Source organism: Mandrillus leucophaeus, unplaced genomic scaffold, assembly GCF_000951045.1.
Source record: "Mandrillus leucophaeus isolate KB7577 unplaced genomic scaffold, Mleu.le_1.0 Scaffold380, whole genome shotgun sequence".
Lineage (NCBI taxonomy): Eukaryota > Metazoa > Chordata > Mammalia > Primates > Cercopithecidae > Mandrillus > Mandrillus leucophaeus.
The window spans coordinates 560,564-578,507 of NW_012104032.1; the positions used below are offsets into that span (position 1 = coordinate 560,564).

At 46.0% G+C, this 17,944-nt stretch overlaps 2 protein-coding genes across 4 annotated transcripts in view; one reads left to right on the forward strand and one right to left on the reverse strand.

Annotated features, from left to right (window-relative positions):
• The first annotated feature begins 475 nt into the window (after positions 1–475).
• On the forward strand, positions 476–7,147 carry LOC105547167 (mitochondrial inner membrane protein OXA1L). The gene is given in 10 exon segments (XM_011990622.1): positions 476–1,191; positions 1,674–1,835; positions 2,381–2,594; positions 5,151–5,294; positions 5,553–5,638; positions 5,822–5,986; positions 6,166–6,270; positions 6,379–6,541; positions 6,629–6,709; positions 6,795–7,147. Coding segments are annotated over 10 exon segments (1,491 nt in total). The 5' UTR covers positions 476–948; the 3' UTR covers positions 6,923–7,147.
• Positions 7,148–8,557: 1,410 nt separating this feature from the next.
• SLC7A7 (solute carrier family 7 (amino acid transporter light chain, y+L system), member 7) overlaps positions 8,558–17,944 on the reverse strand; it is a 48,281-nt gene continuing 38,894 nt past the window's right edge. For all 3 annotated transcript variants that reach the window (XM_011990619.1, XM_011990620.1, XM_011990621.1), the window contains 8 exons: positions 15,173–15,298; positions 14,034–14,178; positions 11,485–11,608; positions 11,128–11,231; positions 10,756–10,852; positions 9,683–9,832; positions 9,265–9,448; positions 8,558–9,048 (listed from right to left, as the gene is read on the reverse strand). In XM_011990619.1, the coding sequence (XP_011846009.1) occupies positions 8,942–9,048; positions 9,265–9,448; positions 9,683–9,832; positions 10,756–10,852; positions 11,128–11,231; positions 11,485–11,608; positions 14,034–14,178; positions 15,173–15,298 (1,037 nt within the window). In that variant the 3' untranslated portion in view covers positions 8,558–8,941. The remainder of the gene's footprint in view (positions 9,049–9,264; positions 9,449–9,682; positions 9,833–10,755; positions 10,853–11,127; positions 11,232–11,484; positions 11,609–14,033; positions 14,179–15,172; positions 15,299–17,944) is intronic.

Consider the following 17,944-nt stretch of genomic DNA (forward strand, 5'->3'; position numbering starts at 1 on the left):
TCTCCATCTCTTGACCTAGTAATCCACCAGCCTTGGCCTCCCAAAGTGATGAGATTACAGGCGTGAGCCACTGCACCCTGCCAAGACCTTTAATTACCTTACACAACGAAGTCTGGAGATAGATGGTTCCAAGCATGGTACATCAGCTCAATGATATCAAGTACTTGGGTGTTTTCTATCTTTGCCCTCAACCATCTTCAGCACATGAGTTTTTCTTTTTTTTTTTTTTTGAGATGGAGTCTCACTCTATCGCCAGGCTGGAGTGCAGTGGCACAATCCCGGCTCACTGCAACCTCTGCCTCCCGGGTTCAAGTGATTCTCCTGCCTCAGCCTCCCAAGTAGCTGGGATTACAGGCGCCCACCACAATGCTCGGCTAATTTTTGTATTTTTAGTAGAGATGGGGTTTCACCATGTTGGCCAGGATAGTCTCGATCTCTTAACCTCGTGATCCACCCGCCTCGGCCTCCCAAAGTGCTGGGATTACAGGCCTGAGCCACCGCGCCCGGCCTGCACGTGAGCTTTTCATCTCGAAACTTGTCCCCTCATGGTCAGTCCTCACACCACCCCACTTACAGAAGAAAAAATGGAAAGGTGAAGTCTCTGGAAGCTTTGTCTTTTTATCTGGGAGGAAAATATTTCCCAGCGGCTGCCTTCTCTTCATTTCTGTCAGACTCTAGACTACCCTCAAATTTCATTGGACCTGCGATTACAATTTACCTAGCAATAAGAATCAAAAGAATCGAACATCATTGCGTGGGAAAAATCCTCTGCAAGTACAGCCAAGACTTTTCTGAGGCTATTTTTAAACTGACGAATCAGAGGACAATCGCGACATTAGAGGAAAATTACCCAGGTTTACGCCATCACAAACGATGATAGCTTACGATGATAGCTAACCTGGCTCTTCCACTTCCTTTCAATCTCCAGAAAAAGCTCTCCGCGTGCTCATGGTAACACGGCTTTTCAGATTTTTACCCACTTCAAATATGGCCGCCAAGCTCCGTTCTCTTTTACCACCTGATCTACGGCAACAACTCTGGCTTCATGCCCGCTTCCAAAAGTGCTTCCTCTCGCGGGATTGTGGTTCTTAGTGCGCAGGCGCAAAAGTAAGTCCTCTTCCGGACAAAATGGCGATGGGACTGATGTGCGGACGCCGGGAGGTTCTGCGCCTGCTACAGTCCGGGCGTCGGGTAAGGATGCCCCGGGGCTGAGCACCGGGATGCTGCCCTGACCCAGTGAACCAAGCCCCAGGACAGCTCGTGTTAGGGATATGAGCAGACGCTGACCCGCTCACCGGGACCTGAATGTCATGACCTCGGGTCTTGTGAGGACGCGCTAGGGTTAGTCCCCAACATGTGGGCCCAGCAGCCCGGTGTCAGCTTCTGGAATTGGCTTCGCCCCTGGCGAGAGCACCTCGGCCTAGTTCTCAGGGCCCCCCGATGCGGGTCTACGATAACTGAGATGCGGCGAACCCGGATTCAAGCTTTGCTCTGCAGGCATCACCAGCTGCATGCCTTCGGGCTAGCGGTCTGCGCGCGGTAATAGCAATGTCTGCACGTGTAGTGGCCGGGCTGCTTGCTTCTTGGGAAGTTAGCATAATGAATCCCCTTTGCCCCCACGCGAGGACTTCTGCTCCCGGTAAAGGGGCTCCATCATCCTTTTACACGCTTAGGTCCACAGCGTCGCAGGGCCCTCGCAATGGCTTGGGAAACCGCTGACCGCACGGCTCCTATTCCCAGCAGCCCGGTGCTGCTGTCGCCCACACTACCTCTTCCTTGCGGCTTCCGGCCCCCGCAGCCTCAGTACCTCTGCCATCTCGTTTGCAGAAGTCCAGGTAAGAGGCCTTTCGTTCCTGCAATATTAGGAGTGGTGTTTGCCGGTTGGTTTCATATTCTGTTTTGTTTGGGAGCAGGGGGAATATGAAGCAGAGTTCTTGTCCACGCTCCACACAGCTCTCCAAAATGGTAGCATCTCTGCTTGGGATGAATTTTCAATTCAGTGGGGAAATGATTGGACGTACAACAGGAGAGATGTTATATTTGGTTTTCTGAGCTGTTTTAAAGAAAAGTAATTGTTTCATGTTAATATATGGTAAAAATCATAATAGCAATGTTCAAATGGCTGAAGTTTGGGAAACAGTGATAAAAGAAATAACTTCCCAGCATGAAGGGAAGTCATGGAATCTTACTCAAAGTAACTTCTCTTCCTACCTATTGATAAAAATGAGATGTCCTTTTTAAGCTTGAATTCTATGTACACTAGGGTAACCTGGAAGAATAAGAAGTAGAGAGAACAGAACCCAGTACTGGTTATTTTAAGAAGGTCTCACTTTCTATGTGTTCACTACTGAATAAATATACAAGGCTTCCTTTCACACAGGTTCAGGCCCCTCCTGTTGTTCCTGCAACTCCCTCACCCGCAGCGGTACCTGAGGTGGCTTCTGGAGAGACTGCAGATGTAGTCCAAGCTGCTGCAGAGCAGAGCTTCGCTGAACTGGGGCTGGGGTCACACACCCCAGTGGGACTGATCCAGAATTTACTGGAATTTATGCATGTTGACCTGGGCCTACCTTGGTGGGGGGCCATTGCTGCATGTAAGGGGAATATACCCTATACATGGGTTAGGGATAGAACCTCATAGATGGCAATTATTTGAATGGATTCAGGAAGTAGTTGCAGAAGCTCTGGGATCAGAAGAGCAGATGATTTCAAATGAGTGATAGAGGCACATGATACCTAGATGCAGTCTACCTATATTTCTTAAAGAGCATTATAAAACCACCAGATCATCTGGGATTCAAGAAGTATAGATATTCGAATACAAACATGGGGTTAGAGTCAGGGGACCTTACTAACAGTCATGAAGCTGTCCTGGTTTAGAAGAACAGAGGTTCAAGTCAGGCACTTAAACCTCCAAATTGGGAAGCCACTCGCATTGCTTTTGTAAAGGCTGAAGCTCTGCTTTGAATTATGTGTCTCTCTGCCACTTTGCCCCATCAACGATCTCTTCTCTCCCCTGTGTCTTCAACGTTTCCCTCCTTATTGCCCTGCCCTGCACATGTAAGCATGCTCAAGCATACCCATGTGTTACTTGGGGGAAAATTTCTTCCCTTCATTCTTAGTTCCCCTTCACCTACTACCCTATCTTTCTTCTTCCTTTCATGGCTGTTATTTATTTGTTTTGTTGTTGTTTGTGGATACCTAGTAGGTGTATATATTTATGGGCTACATGAGATGTTTTGATACAGGCCTGCAAGGTGTAATAATCACATGGAGAATGAGATATCCATCCCCTCAAGCACTTATCCTTTAAGTTACAAAGAATCCAATTACACTTTATATTTTATTTTATTTTATTTTTTTAAACAGAGTTTTGCTCTGTCACCCAGGCTGGAGTGCAGTGGCCCAATCTCAGCTCACTGCAACCTCCACCTCCCAGGTTCAAGTGATTCTCATGTTTCAGCCTCCCAAGTAGCTGGGACTACAGGTGTACCACCACACCTGGCTAATTTTTACATTCTTTATTTTAAAATATACAATTATTACTGATTATAGTCACCCTGTTGTGCTATCAAATAGTAGATCTTATTCTTTCTAACTAATTTTTTACCCATTAATTATTCCCAACCCTGACTACCCTTCCCAGCCTCTGGTAACCTTCCTTCTACTCTCTGCCCATGATTTCATTTGTTTTGATTTTTAGATCCCACAAGTAAGTGAGAACATGGTGATGTTCGTCTTTCTGTGCCTGCCTTATTTCACTTAGCATAGTGATCTCCAGTTCCATCCACGTTGTCACAAATGACTGGGTTTCGTTCTTTTGATAGCTATTACTTAAAAGATTGCTCTGCATCCAATGAGCCTACTTCTTTCCATTTACTCTCTCAGCCATCTGGCTTTTACTCATATCACCTCATTTGAACTGCCAGTAACCTAATTGCTAAATCCACTTTTATTATACTTGGTCTTTCTGCATTAGACACTTTAGACCTTAAAATCAATCCTTTCCCAGGCGTGGTGGCTCATGCCTGTAATCCCAGCACTTTGGGAGGCCAAGGCAGGAAGATTACAAGGTCAGGAGTTTGAGACCAGCCTGGCCAATATTGTGAAACCCCATCTCTACTAGAAATACAAAAATTAGCGAGGTGTGGTGGCAGGCGCCTGTAGTCCCAGCTATTCAGGAGGCTGAGGCAGGAGAATCGCTTGAACCTGGGAAGCAGAGGTTGAAGTGAGCCAAGATTGCGCCACTGCACTCCAGCCTGATCGACAGAGCAATAGAACGAGACTCTGTTAAAAAAAAAAATAAAGTCAATCCTTTGGCTTTTATGATAACGTTTCCTGATTTTTCTTCCTGTCTTTCTGACCATACTTTTGCATCTCCAAATTTTATCCTACCTACCCGTTCAGTGCCAGTAGTCTGGGTTCTATCCTTAGCTCCCTTCTCTTTCTACTCCACATCATTCATCATAATGTTGATAAAGCCTAAACCTATAACCTAGTCTCGTATTTGACATCACCATGTTCTCACTTATTTGTGGGATCTAAAAATCAAAACAAATGAATGACCAGGAAAAATGAAGTGTGAGAAAAGAAATATGAAGGAGCTAAAGCAGTAGGCCATCAGATTATGTCCTACTCCAGGGATTTCTAGAACAATGGCTTTCACACTTCCTTCCTGGAAGCCCCAGAGTTTTGTAAAGGGACCTCTGAGCAAGGTGAAGGCTGCCACATAAACAATCCTGTGGCCAGGCTTTTCGTTTGCTCAGGGCAGCATTTTTTTTTTTTTTTTTTTGTACATTGGGGCTACGTGTACAGTTTGATGGAGCAGGGAGGCTCTTTTGATCACAGAAAAGTTTGGAAGCTATTGATCTAGAAAAGTGCTCCTGTCACCTTTTTGTTTGAGGAAACAAACAGGATTCTTAATCATCTGCTTAGAGAAGTTAATGCCATACTTTTGTGATGCCAAATCAGAGAACTGAGCCTTAAAGCAACTAATTCATACCCCTGACCCTAATTCTGGGCCTCTTAGGCATAAGTCACAGAATGGACAAGGCAAGAATAAGACCCTTTCAATAAGGACCTAAAAACCTTCAACCTTCTAGCTGCAGAACTGCTTTAATTTCACTCCAATCCTAGTTTGTATTTTCCAGGTACAGTCTTTGCCCGCTGCCTCATTTTTCCTCTCATCGTGATGGGCCAGCGAGAGGCAGCCAAGATCCACAATCACTTGCCAGAGATCCAGAAGTTTTCCAGTCGAGTCAGAGAGGCCAAGTTGGCGGGAGACGATGTTGAGTGTGAGTCAGCTGCAGAATGACCATGGGAGAGGACCACATTTGCACTTTTCCTTACATTCTGCTGGGGGAAAGGAACAATGTGAATCAGAAGTTGCCACAGTCGGGAAAGTTCTAAAGATTTATCTGTTTCTTGGGCCTAATGCTCCCAAGGACTGGCCAGGGTTGGTTAGAAATTTCACAGGCCAGGTAAATGACGAGGATGTTCACCTCCACTGATGTAACTGTTACCCCAACCATTAATTTCCTCTCACCTCACAGTTTACAAGGCTTCCTCGGAGATGGCATTTTACCAGAAAAAACATGGTATTAAACTCTTTAAACCTCTCATTCTTCCTCTGACTCAGGTGAGCAAAAACATTTCCTTCCTTATTTCATCCTATACCCATCAAATTTCCTCTCTGTGTTTGATGTGCCCCAGGCCCCCCAAAAAAACAGGTGGTGGTGGATTATACATGGCTTTCAGTAGTGGGGTGATGAAAATGTTTCCTCTGGTAAAGCATGCTGACACTGTTTATCTTGTGTAATAGGCCCCAATCTTCCTCTCCTTCTTCATTGCTTTGAGAGAGATGGCCAACCTTCCTGTGGCCAGCCTGCAGACAGGTGGCCTCTGGTGGTTCCAGGATCTCACGGTATCCGATCCCACCTACGTGTTACCACTGGTAGTCACTGCTACAATGTGGGCTGTCCTTGAGGTAAGCCCAGATTGGCCAAGTGCCAGGCCTGCAAAGTGAACTGGGATTGGAGGGTAAAGTAATTGTACAGAATGGTCATCCTTCACTTGCTGGAGAAAGAGTTGATGGGTAAGAGATTAGAGACAGGTTCACTGAAACTGACAGCTTTCCCGACTTTTCTACCCCGCTTCTTTTGGCAGCTAGGTGCTGAGACAGGTGTGCAAAGTTCTGACCTTCAGTGGATGAGAAATGTGATCAGAGTGATGCCCCTGATAGCCTTGCCCGTAACCATGCATTTCCCCACGGTATGTAATGCCTTATGGGCTGGCTCCAAGGCCTTCTGCCTAGCCTAGCCACCTAGCAAGCTGACCAGGGATGCAGCTTCTGAGTCCCCTCTCTGTGTTCTCACCCAGGCAGTGTTTATGTACTGGCTCTCCTCCAATTTGTTTTCCCTGGGCCAAGTATCCTGTCTCCGGATTCCAGCAGTACGCACTGTACTTAAAATCCCCCAGCGTGTTGTACATGACCCTGACAAATTACCTCCACGGGAAGGCTTCCTAGAGAGCTTCAAAAAAGGTAAGGGCTCGTCCTCTGTGAAACAGGACTAGGGAGAGGGGTCTACAAATAGGAATGCAAGTGACTCTCTTGCTCCTCTTTACACAGGCTGGAAAAATGCTGAAATGGCGCGTCAGCTGCGAGAGCGTGAACAACGCATGCAGAATCACTTGGAGCTAGCAGCCAGGGGTAAATAGTCCTTTCAGGCCAAAATTCTGTCTTTTGTTTCTTCTTTCTGTTCTTCGTTGAGATTTGTTTTCTCTTCTCCCCTCAGGTCCCTTACGACAGACCTTTACCCACAACCCTCTCCTACAACCTGGAAATAATAACCCTCCCAATATCCCTAGCAGCAGCAGCAGCAAACCAAAGTCAAAGTATCCCTGGCGCGACACGCTTGGCTGACTTACGTTCCATGCGCATTCTGGCAGGAACTCTGTCTCTTCAAAGACTCATCCTCAAAACAAGACTTGACACTGTGTCCTTGCCCCAGTCCTAGGAACTGTGGCACACAGAGATGTTCATTTTAAAAACAATTTCACGAAACACTCTTATACTCATGTTTATAAGAGAGCACTGGGTAGCCAAGTGACCTTCCCATTCACAGAGTTAGTAAACCTCTGTACTACATGCTGCTTCCTGATACTTATTGAACAGGGAAATGAGTGTGTGCTTCAGAAAACTGAAGAATACCCAGGACTTTGGGAGGCCGAGGCGGGCGGACCACCTGAGGTCAGGAGTTTGAGACCGGCCTGGCCAACGTGGGGAAACCTCATCTCTACTAAAAATACAAAAATAGCCACACGTGGTGGCGCACACCTATTGTCCCAGCTACTCGGGAGGCTGAGGCAGGAGAATTGCTTGAACCTGGGAGGTGGAGGTTGCAGTGAGCCAAGATTGCGCCACTGCACTCCAGCCTGGGCAACAGAGGGAGACTCTGTCTAAAAAAAAGAAAACCGAAGAATAGAGTGGGTCATGATTGCTTTTGCTGGCCCATGGCATTGGAAAATATAATGTTTTAACCTGGCATTAAGGGTTTAAACTTCCACCCAGGCACAGTGGCTCACGCCTGTAATCCCAGCACTTTGAGAGGCTGAGACGGGCAGATGGCCTGAGGTCAGGAGTTTGAGACCAGCCTGGCCAACATAGTGAAACCCTGTCTCTACTAAAAATACAAAAATTAGCCAGTCGTGGTGGTACACGTCTGTAGTTCCAGCTACTTGGGCAGTTGAGGCAGGAGAATCACTTGAACCTCGGAGGCAGAGGTTGCAGTGAACCAAGATCAAGCCATTGCACTCCATCCTGGGCAACAGAGTAAGACTCTGTTTCAAAAAAAAAAAAAAAATTTAAACTTCCAACCCATACATGTGTTGTTCTATCCACATTTGGATTGCAGTCTAGAGGTGTGGCTGATAAGTTGAATGTTGAGATTGTATCTAAATATAATAACTGCATTTCTTGATTCCAAGATTACTTTAAAAATTTCAAGAAGTAGATGTGTGCAAATTCTTAGTGATAATTAAGAATGAAAGTTCCAGGCTGGGCAAAGTGGCTCACACCTATAATCTCAGCACTTTGGGAGGCTGAGGTGGGTGAATCACTTGAGTCCAGGAATTCGAGACCAGCCTGGGCAACATGGCGAGACCTTGTCTCTGCTAAAAAGTTAGCTGAGCATGGTGGTGCTTGCCCATAGTCCCAGCTACCTGGGAGGCTGAGGTGGGAGGATAGCTTAAGCCCAGGAGGCTGAGGCTGCAGTGAGCCAAGATCATGCTGCTGTACTCCAGCCTTGGCCACAGAGCAAGATCCTGTCTCAAAAAGGAAGTTCATGTCATTTTTATGTAACAACCCAACATTTCACTAGAGCAGTTGAAGTGTTCTGTTGTCTGCCTTTGTGTAGAGCCTGGTTTATCAGCCTTCAGCAGCTAGCTTGAGAGAGAAAAGATGGATCTACTTTCAAGCATAAGATTGTTTTTAGTCTTTGTGTTTCTAGGCTAATGGGAGCTGTCCTAGAGATACTATATAAAGTGAAGTCACTCAGACTTTAGGAACATAACTTTTTATTGTCATCCAGCACCTGTGATAGTTTGATGTCTCTCTAAAGGAGATAATTGGAGGATTGTGGGCCCTTTTAAAAGAAAAGAGGAGTAGGTAGGCGCACTCAGGTGCTTCTAAAACCACCAAGCCCACACCTGACATGCTCCTCTCCCCAGTCTCCTCTATTGTCCGCTTTAAAAGTCTGGAACTGTATGTAGCAAAACAAATAAATTACTTTTCATTTCAAAAAGTAAGTTCAAAGGTTGAAGCTGCCTAGGCCAGGCTTCTGGACAGGTGCCTCCAAAGAAGTGAGCTTTCCTTTTCAACTTCCTCAGCTCTAGCCAGGAGACCAGAAACCCCTGCTTTCCACATCAGGATTCCAGATGGTGTTTAGTTAGACTTGGGATCCCGTTGCTTGGGCATCTCTCCTCCATCTTCCAAATCCATTTCTGCAGCAACTGACATACACAGGACCTGGAGGTACCTTGTGGCAGACCCTACAAAGAAAACTTTGAGTTGGAATTGAGAAGAGGTCAACTGGGCTGAGTTCAAGTGTCATTGAATGGAACTGGGCCTGAGGGGAGTGATTCCATTAAGCCGAAGGGTTCATAAGAAGGGGCTATGGCAAAAATGTCTTTGGAGGCAAGATTTACAGAAAAAGGCAAAAACCAAGCTCTACAATGGCTGAGCTGATTTAAGGATACAATGCTTACCCACGATCCTTCGGAGGTAAAGAGGTCGCTTATGTTCTGGCACTCTGATGATGAGGAAGTAAAAGGGCAGGCCTGAGAGGGCAATGGCAATGCCGATGAGGGAGTTGATGGTATCACTGTAAAGTGGAACAGCCACCAGGAAGATGGTGCAGAGGCAGAAGACAATCGGGAAGAAAACGCTGAGCTGAGGGCACAGGAAACACAACTGGGGTGGACCACTCAGGACTCTTAACAGCTAAAATAACACCTCCCATAAGGATTAGCGCACTGAGTCTTCTTTCCATACCTTTAATTTCAACACAGTACTAACCACCAAGTCCCAGGCAAAGGTTTCTAAATAAAGTGTCTTGTAATAGTCCCCTGTAGCAGCAACTCTAGCTGTTTCAGATGGAGCAGAGGTAGGATGGAGTTGCCATACCTTGAGGGGACGAGGTCGATCAGGCTCCTTCCAGCGCAGATAAAGCTGACCCATAATAGAAAGCCCCACAAAGAACCAGTGGCTGAAGCTGTAGTAGTTGATGAGCTGGAAGATGTCTTCCACGCACAAGTAGATCAATGCCATGATACCCTGTAAGCGTGAGCCCAAGTCAGCTCTTCTCAGGGCCTTTGTTACTCCAAAGGCTTTTCACTCCCTTTATACCTCCCAAATCCATCCCCCGTCGATCCTCAGAGTCTCCTGGTCCTCTTCTGTTTTTAATCCCTTTAACACTCTAGTTTCAATACCTTATCCCCTCTGTTACAAGTCAGTAGTCTCAACTGGTTTTTCAACCCATTCTTCAAGCTAACCCTGTATAAAGCAAGCTTGAAACAATCCCTCAAAAGTCTTGCATAGGACCATTTCCATAATGGCTCCAACCTACATTATCCAGCTCTTATCTCCTCCTGCATGTTGAATATCCTGATTCTGAAAATCCAAAATGCTCCACTGTCAAGTCAACACTCAAAAAGTTTCAGATTTTTAGAGCATTGCAGATTTTGGATATTCAACCTGTATTAAAACCCATACTGCTTTGCCACAGGATTTTCTGATATTATTTCTCCTACCTAAAGCCCATCTCTACCATTTGCAACCCTAGCCATCAAGATGCACCTTTTTATTTTTTCTGAGAACATTTTGGTGGATTTTAAGACACACATACTTCTAGACGTAATTCTTCATTCACCCTCTCCTCCCATGGAAGTGATCATTTCTTAAACACCGTATCACTCACTATCTGTCATGGCAATCAATCATTACAATGTATTCCATGTACTTTATGGCTTCTCTTAGAGCAGAGGTGTACCATTCCTTAGAGCATTTGGATTTTCCCTGTAGTGCCTGTAGTGGTTGGCATAGTGCCTTGCCCATGGTGAACATTCTGATCCACCAATAGTTTTTCTATTGGAATTTCTTTTAGAGCTTTCAGGAAGCTAGAACAGTCGCTTCTGCTGTTACTAAAGTTTCCCCCCACCCCCCCAATCATTTTCAGTCTCATCCTTGAGCTGACTTACGTTGAACAGCAGAGAAGGCACTGGTGTGAACCGCTCAACATGGATCATGCAGATGGCATCAGGGAGATGGCCTTCTCTTGAGCCCACAAAGAAAAGCCTATGTCAGGTAAGATAGGAGAAGCTGAGAAAATTGGTGGACACGATGCAGCCTGGTTCACCTGCTACATGGCCCTCCCTCTCTGCCATCCCTTCCTTCAAAAGTGGATAATATAGACTGGAGCTCAGTATTAAGATTAAGGACAACTGCAGGCTTCTGCTAGAAACAAGAAGAAAGAGGTTATGGTATCAGTTGGAAAACACAGGTAATCAAAGTCCAGGTCCTGTAAGTTCTACTGTCCACTGCCATAGCCCTTCAAAAGATGCCACTCTTACCTAGAAGCAGCCACAATGGAGGCATTGAGACCACCAAAACAGGATAATGCAACTGACAGTGGAATTATCCAGTTAAATATTCCAAATATCTGATCTGCAAAAGTCTAAGGGAAAAGAATGGAAGAGTCATTAGCAGGATCTAAAAGGGATGAAAGACATGGATGGGCATGCCCCAGATTCCCCTTATTAGGACTCCAACTCTTCTTCCACAGTGGGGGTAACAGGACCTTCTTGCAAGCCCCATATTCGAAATGAACTCCTTTCAAGGCCATCTACCCCCTTTCCAGGACTTTCAAGAGCCAGAATATACCCAGTACCCCACAAGTCACCCTCAACCTGGTAGTGAAAATCCTTTACCACAGCAACAGCATCACTGGCCAAGATGTCTCTCATGTCTAGCACAGTATAATAGGCCACATTGGTCAAGATATAGATGATGGTGACAATGGGCATGGAGATGCCAATGGAGAGGGGCAGGTTCCTACAGCCAAATAGAATAAAATACACATTAGTCCCACAGTCATATCCCTATCTCTCCTTTAATCCTTAGACTCTCCCTGCCACACCAGTCTTTCCAGGGATGGAGACTCTTGCTACATTTCCTCAATGCATTTGTCTTTGACGGTGCCCTGGATAGTGGCTGAAGCTCTGAACTAAACACTTAAGAACTAAAGAACATTAGGGGAAAGGAATATCATATTAGGAGATAGGACTGTGCAGCTGGGATCAGTGGCTCATGCCCGTAGTACCAACACTTTGGGAGGCTAAGGTGGGCAGATGGCTTGAGTCCAGGAGTTGGAGACCAGCCTGGGCAACATGGCAAAACCCTGTCTGTACAAAAAACTAGCCAAGCAGCCGGGCGTGGTGGCTCACGCCTGTAATCCCAGCAGTTTAGGAGGCCGAGGCAAGTGGATCACCTGAGGTCAGGAGTTTAAGACCAGCCTGGCCAACATGGCAAAACCCTGTCTCTACTAAAAATATAAATAATTAGCTGGGCATGGTGGCACGCACCTGTAGTCCCAGCTACTTGGGAGGCTGAGGTACGAGAATCACTTGAACTCAGGAGGTGGAGGTTGTGGTAAGCCAAAATTGTGTCATTGCACTCCAGCCTGGGTAACAGTGAGACTCTGTCTCAAAAAACAAAACAAAAAATTAGCCAAGCATGGTGGTGCGTGCCTGTAATCCCAGCTACTTGGGAGGCTGAGGTGGAAGGATCACTTGAGCCCGAGGAGGTCAAAGCTGCAGTGAACCATGACTGGGCCACTGCACTCCAGCCTGGGCAAGGCAGTCAGACCCTGTCTGAAAAAAAAAAAAAGGATTCACAAAAAGTGTCCCAGCATAATAATGCACAGGAAAATGGGAGGTTATTTTGTTTTATACTCCAAAGATCTTTTGGTGTCAGGATTCCATCTCTAAGATTATCAACATTGGCAATTTTGTCTTAAGGCTGAGAAATAAAAAAGGAAATTATGGAGGCAAATTGTGAAATTTAACATCTTCAGAGATAGGCCTTCAGTGGGAAGAGAAGTGTGTGTATCTGACAAGCAACCTGGAAGATATGTCTGCCCACCCCTTCCTCAGTTTGAGAACCTCAGGAGCCATCCTAACTGGTGGGCAAAAGAATGATGCAAAGAGTTCTCAAGGTCCCTGTAGCCCATTAAAGCCATGAACTTTATAAACATCCTTAACAGTAAGGCTGCCCAAAAGAAGCACAAAGTGGGGCAAATACTCTGCAAATACAGAGTCATGCAGCTTCTGTCCGGTAGGTGGAAGCACCACCCAGGCCTTCATCCTGCTTCTGTTATCTCTGCTCGCATAGCGTTACCACTAGTTGTGTACCAAGAGTGCTCTTCTGTTTCTCAAGCCAAAAGGAGTTTATTGGTATAAGAATTGTGATTCTTTTGACTTAAACATTTACAGAGAGCTGGGCACGGTGGCTCACGCCTGTAATCCCAGCACTTTGGGAGGCTAAGGCAGGCAGATCACCTGAAGTCAGGAGTTCGAGACCAGCGTGGCCAACATGGTGAAACCCCATCTTGACTAAAAATACAAAAATTAGCCAGGCGCGGTAGCAGGCGCCTGTAATTCCAGCTATTTGGGAGGCTGAGGCAGGAGAATCACTTGAACCTGGGAGGCAGAGGTTGCAATGAGCCAAGATTGTGCCATTATACTCCAGCCTAGGAAATAGAGCAAGACTCTCTCTTAAAAAACTCCATTCCCTGGCAAATCTTAGTTCCCAGAATCATAGAATTTTAGAGCCAAGAAAGGCCATGGAGATCACAGAATTTAACCCCCTCAATTACAGATAAGGAAGCAGACAAAGAGATGGCCGGGCAACTCCCTCAAGGTCAGCCCACAAGTCAGTGGAAAGACAAACACTAGGTCCTTGTCTTCCTATCCAGTGCTCTTTTCACTCTATATATAGACTACAGAGCAATAATGGTGGGGTGACTTAATTGAATGACTGAAACTATACCACAATGTCAATATGAATTTAGGAAACAAGGAAGGGATCAGAGGGAAACATAGGAAGGTTTCTGGATGTCTATATCCCAAAGCTATGTATGTGGGGATAAGGGTGGATGAAATATCTATCAAGGAAAATCTGTTTTAAAAACATACATAAGCATATAATACAACCTGCTTTAATTAATGCAGAAATTAATGAACAAATGTAAAAATGCATTTAAAAAAATTTACAAAGCATACATGAGAAAGTTCATATTTTAGCCCTGTTACTATGATCATAGACAAGTTACTTCTCTGAGCCTCAGGCCTCTCATCTATTAAAATGAGGCTGATAAAATTAACCTCATAGATGGTTGTGATATGCTGTCTGTCACAGAGTAGTAGCTCATTAAATGATGGCTATCACTGCTATGGAAAATTGGTGGTGCAGTACCTACCTCTCAGGATTCTTGATCTCTTCAGTGACATAGTTGAGAGTGTCCCAGCCTGAGTATGAGAACAGAGCTGAGTACAGTGCCAGGGCAATGTCACCCACTGCATATGATGAACCCTCAAAGGAATTCTCAAAATGAGTGGAGGCTCCTGGAACCCAAGAACATTGGAAGGCAGGGGATTAGTGGCTTATTCTCCCACTTCACGATGATCAAGTAAAGGACTGAGAGGATATGGTAATATAATAGCAGGTAAGTGGCCTACAACACCTTTGGCAGCAAGAGTACCAGTAAGGGAACAGGAAACAGTAGAGAGACGTCTACAGAGATAGACCAGAATGCCCTGCATCCTAATAACATAGATGGGGATCTTGACAGGAAGGGTCCAGGGTAGCTTTCTAGGATAAGAAACCACCATAGAGCAGAAAGGCTGGAGAATAGAAACAATGCAGTTCTGCTCTGCTCTGCAGGCTGCCTGATTCCTGCCTCCTATCGCAATCTGCCAAAGCCAGCTCCCAGGGCATGGCTGTCAACCCTTTTGCCAAGATCAGCCTCCTCTGGGAGGCAGTGTGAATGAAAGTTAAAGGACAGACTTTGGGTCAGTTGTCCTGGATACAAATTTCAGCTCCTCTACTTGCCAGTAGCGACTTGGCCAAGATAATTAAATCTTTTTTTTTTTTTTTTTTTTTGTTGAGACGGAGTCTCGCTCTGTCGCCCAGGCTGAAGTGCAGTGGTGCGATCTTCGCTCACTGCAACCACCGCCTCCTGGGTTCAAGCGATTCTCCTGCCTCAACCTCCCAAGTAGCTGGGATTACAGGCACCTACCACTACGCCTGGCTAATTTTTGTATTTTTAGTCAAGATGGGGTTTCACCATCTTAGCCAGGCTGGTCTTGAACTCCTGACCTCATGGATCCATCTGCCACGGCCTCCCAAAGTGCTGGGATTATAGGCATGAGCCACCCCGCCCAGCCCAAGATACTTAATTCTGCAGCCTGTTTCCTCATCTATAAAATGTGGATAATAATAGTGCCTACCAAATAAGGTTATTATAAGAAATGAGATAATGCACGAAGAGCACTTAGAGGAGTGTGGCTCACAGAAAATGCTTAACAAAGATTAGTTGGTGCTAATATTATTTCTTACCCTGGCCAAGTCTAACAATGCCTGCAATGATGATCGCGATCAGTGCCAATACTTTAGCATAGGTGAAAATATCTTGTACCAGGGTTCCCCACTTGACATAGGCACAGTTGATGAAGGTTAAGAGACCTGAAAGAAAAATAATACTGATTGGTGACTTACCCTCACCACTGTAGGACCTTAGACTCCCAAGCAATTTTTCCAGTACCAGTCACCAAGATAAACCCTTCAGCCAAAGACAGACCCTCTGACCTGCTCTGCACTGGAAGCCTCAGACCCCAGAATGTCCTCACCATTATCATGCAAAGGCCTCCATACTCCCTACCCCCCAGCACCTTATATGGGAGACACAAAACAAAGTGATTGCAGATCTGCTTACATAAAAAATACATCCAGATTTCCAATCACAGCAGTGGGAGGCAACTGGGAACTATACGGGATTAGTGATTGTTCCGGCTCTTGGCTCTGAAAAGTCACGGTCTCTCCCTCCTACCTCCCATTCCCCATGGGCTCCAGGACATAGCACTCTGACTCTGTGGTATTACTGTTAACCTTGAGGAGTCCTGCTGTGACTTAACCAATGCTGAGCCAGCAGGTCAGGCCGTGTGGCCAAGGATTAGGATGAAGGCCAGATTTCCTGCCCACTGCCTGGCAGCTCAGCTGCCTGCTTTTGTGCTTGGAAAGATTCTTGCAGCTAAGAGTGGCTCCTGTAGAATAGGGACAGGGCATTTTTCCTGATGGGACAATAGAGAAATAAGAGCCACACACATTCCCCCAGTCCTTCTACTCAGTAGTACAGGTAGTCGTTTTACCAGGGTTCTTAACTAAGTTCTCCATAAGGCTCAAAATTCTTTTTCCCAAAGTGTTATGTCCATATTAATACAGATATACCTAAGAAAAAGGTTCATACCTTTTCTTAGAAAAGGATCATAGCTTTTATCAGAATCTCAAAGAAGTCCATTATCCCTCCCCCAACGAAAAAATTACAGTCTACGACTTGAATTTGAATTACTTGAAGAAATTCAAAAAGGGAGGCCCACAGATGCTGTGAGGTTGACCAGTAGCCCCAGGATGTAGCAGAGAAGAAAGCTGGAAAAAACAACATAGATCTTCCCACTGGTAGCATAGCGAATCGCTTCATTTGTCCCTCCTTCTCAGCTCAGCAACTAGAACACTATAAGGAGGGCTTAATTTTACAGTCCTTCTCCCAAGGGCTCTAAGGGCAAGGTCAACATCACCCTGCCTTACCAGTCAAGAGAATGAGGCCTAGTACAGGTCTTGCCTACTTCAGGCCACCGAAGCAGTCAGAAACACTCTGAGTTATCCTGGCAGTGGTGTGGCCTTGGTGTCCCTAGTCCTCCTATTTTGTCATGTCCTGGCCTCATCGCATTCTGGCTACTTCATCCTGAGAAGCAGGGAAGACTGGCCTCTCAGAACAGCTGCACCATCTTCTCTCTCTCACCCTCCCTTCCACCACCACCCTCATGCTACTCACTGCCCAAGTTCCTTTCTGCTCTTCCTGAGAAGGGGCATTCCTGTCCTATACAAATGCTTGCCTTTCTGCCTAATAAACAACAAACCTTATCACAGGGCTGGGCAAAAATGTACCCACAGCTCCAGGCCACCCCAGTGCTAAGTTAATAATTAAAGACACTAGTGTGCAGCACCCCACAAAATGACCAAAGTGCCTGTATCTTGCCCTCCACAAATCTTTCAAATCTGTTGCTCCTCCTCAGTCACCCATCCTTTACTCCCCACTGGACTCCAGCCTCCAGCCACTCAACAACATAGTGCCCCTTCTCCCCAGCCTGTAACCTCTGCCCTTATCCTAGGCTCTGTGGCTGGCTCATAACCACAACATAGCCAGGTTTCCAAGTAGAAACACCAGGCACAAAGGATGCTGCCACATTGTCAGGGGAATGGGATCTCCAAATACAAATTTATGATTCCCTGCCAGGTAACCATAGGTCACAACACCAAACTGGAATAAGCTTACAGGACTAGTTCTAGTTCAGACTCAGAATCTGAGCCGTGTGCCACAAGGTTCTCTTCTCAGCTCTGTCCAGGGATGTAGGCAGGGAAAAGGAGGGACGAGCAACCAATTCACCACCCACTACCATAGCAGATTCTGAAATGGAAATACATGGCTTGTTTATATTTTATTTTTCTTTTTGAGACAGAGTTTCACCCTTGTTGCCCAGGCTGGAGTGCAATGGTGCGGTCTCAGCTCACGGCAACATCTGCCTCCTGGGTTCAAGCAATTCTCCTGCCTCAACCTCCCAAGTAGCTGGGATTACAAGTGTGCGCCACCACACCCAGCTAATTTTTGTATTTTTAGTAGAGACGAGGTTTCACCATGTTGGCCAGGCTTGTCACAAACTCCTGACCTGAGGTGATCCACCCACCTCGGCCTCCCTAAGTGCTGGGATTACAGCGTGGGCCACGGTGCCCAGCCTATATTTTATTATTATTTATTTATTTTTATTTATTTATTTTTGAGATGGAGTCTTGCTCTGTCGCCCAGGCTGAAGTACAATGGCATGATTTCAGCTCACTGCAACCTCTGCTTCCCAGGTTCAAGCGATTCTCCTGCTTCAGCCTCTCGAGTAGCTGGGACTACAGGCATACGCCACCATACCCAGCTAATTTTTTTGTATTTTTAGCAGAAACAGGGTTTCACCATGTTGGCCAGGCTGATCTCAGACTCCTGAGCTCAGGTGATCCACCCGCCTCGGCCTCCCAAAGTGTTGGGATTACAGGCATGAGCCATCACAC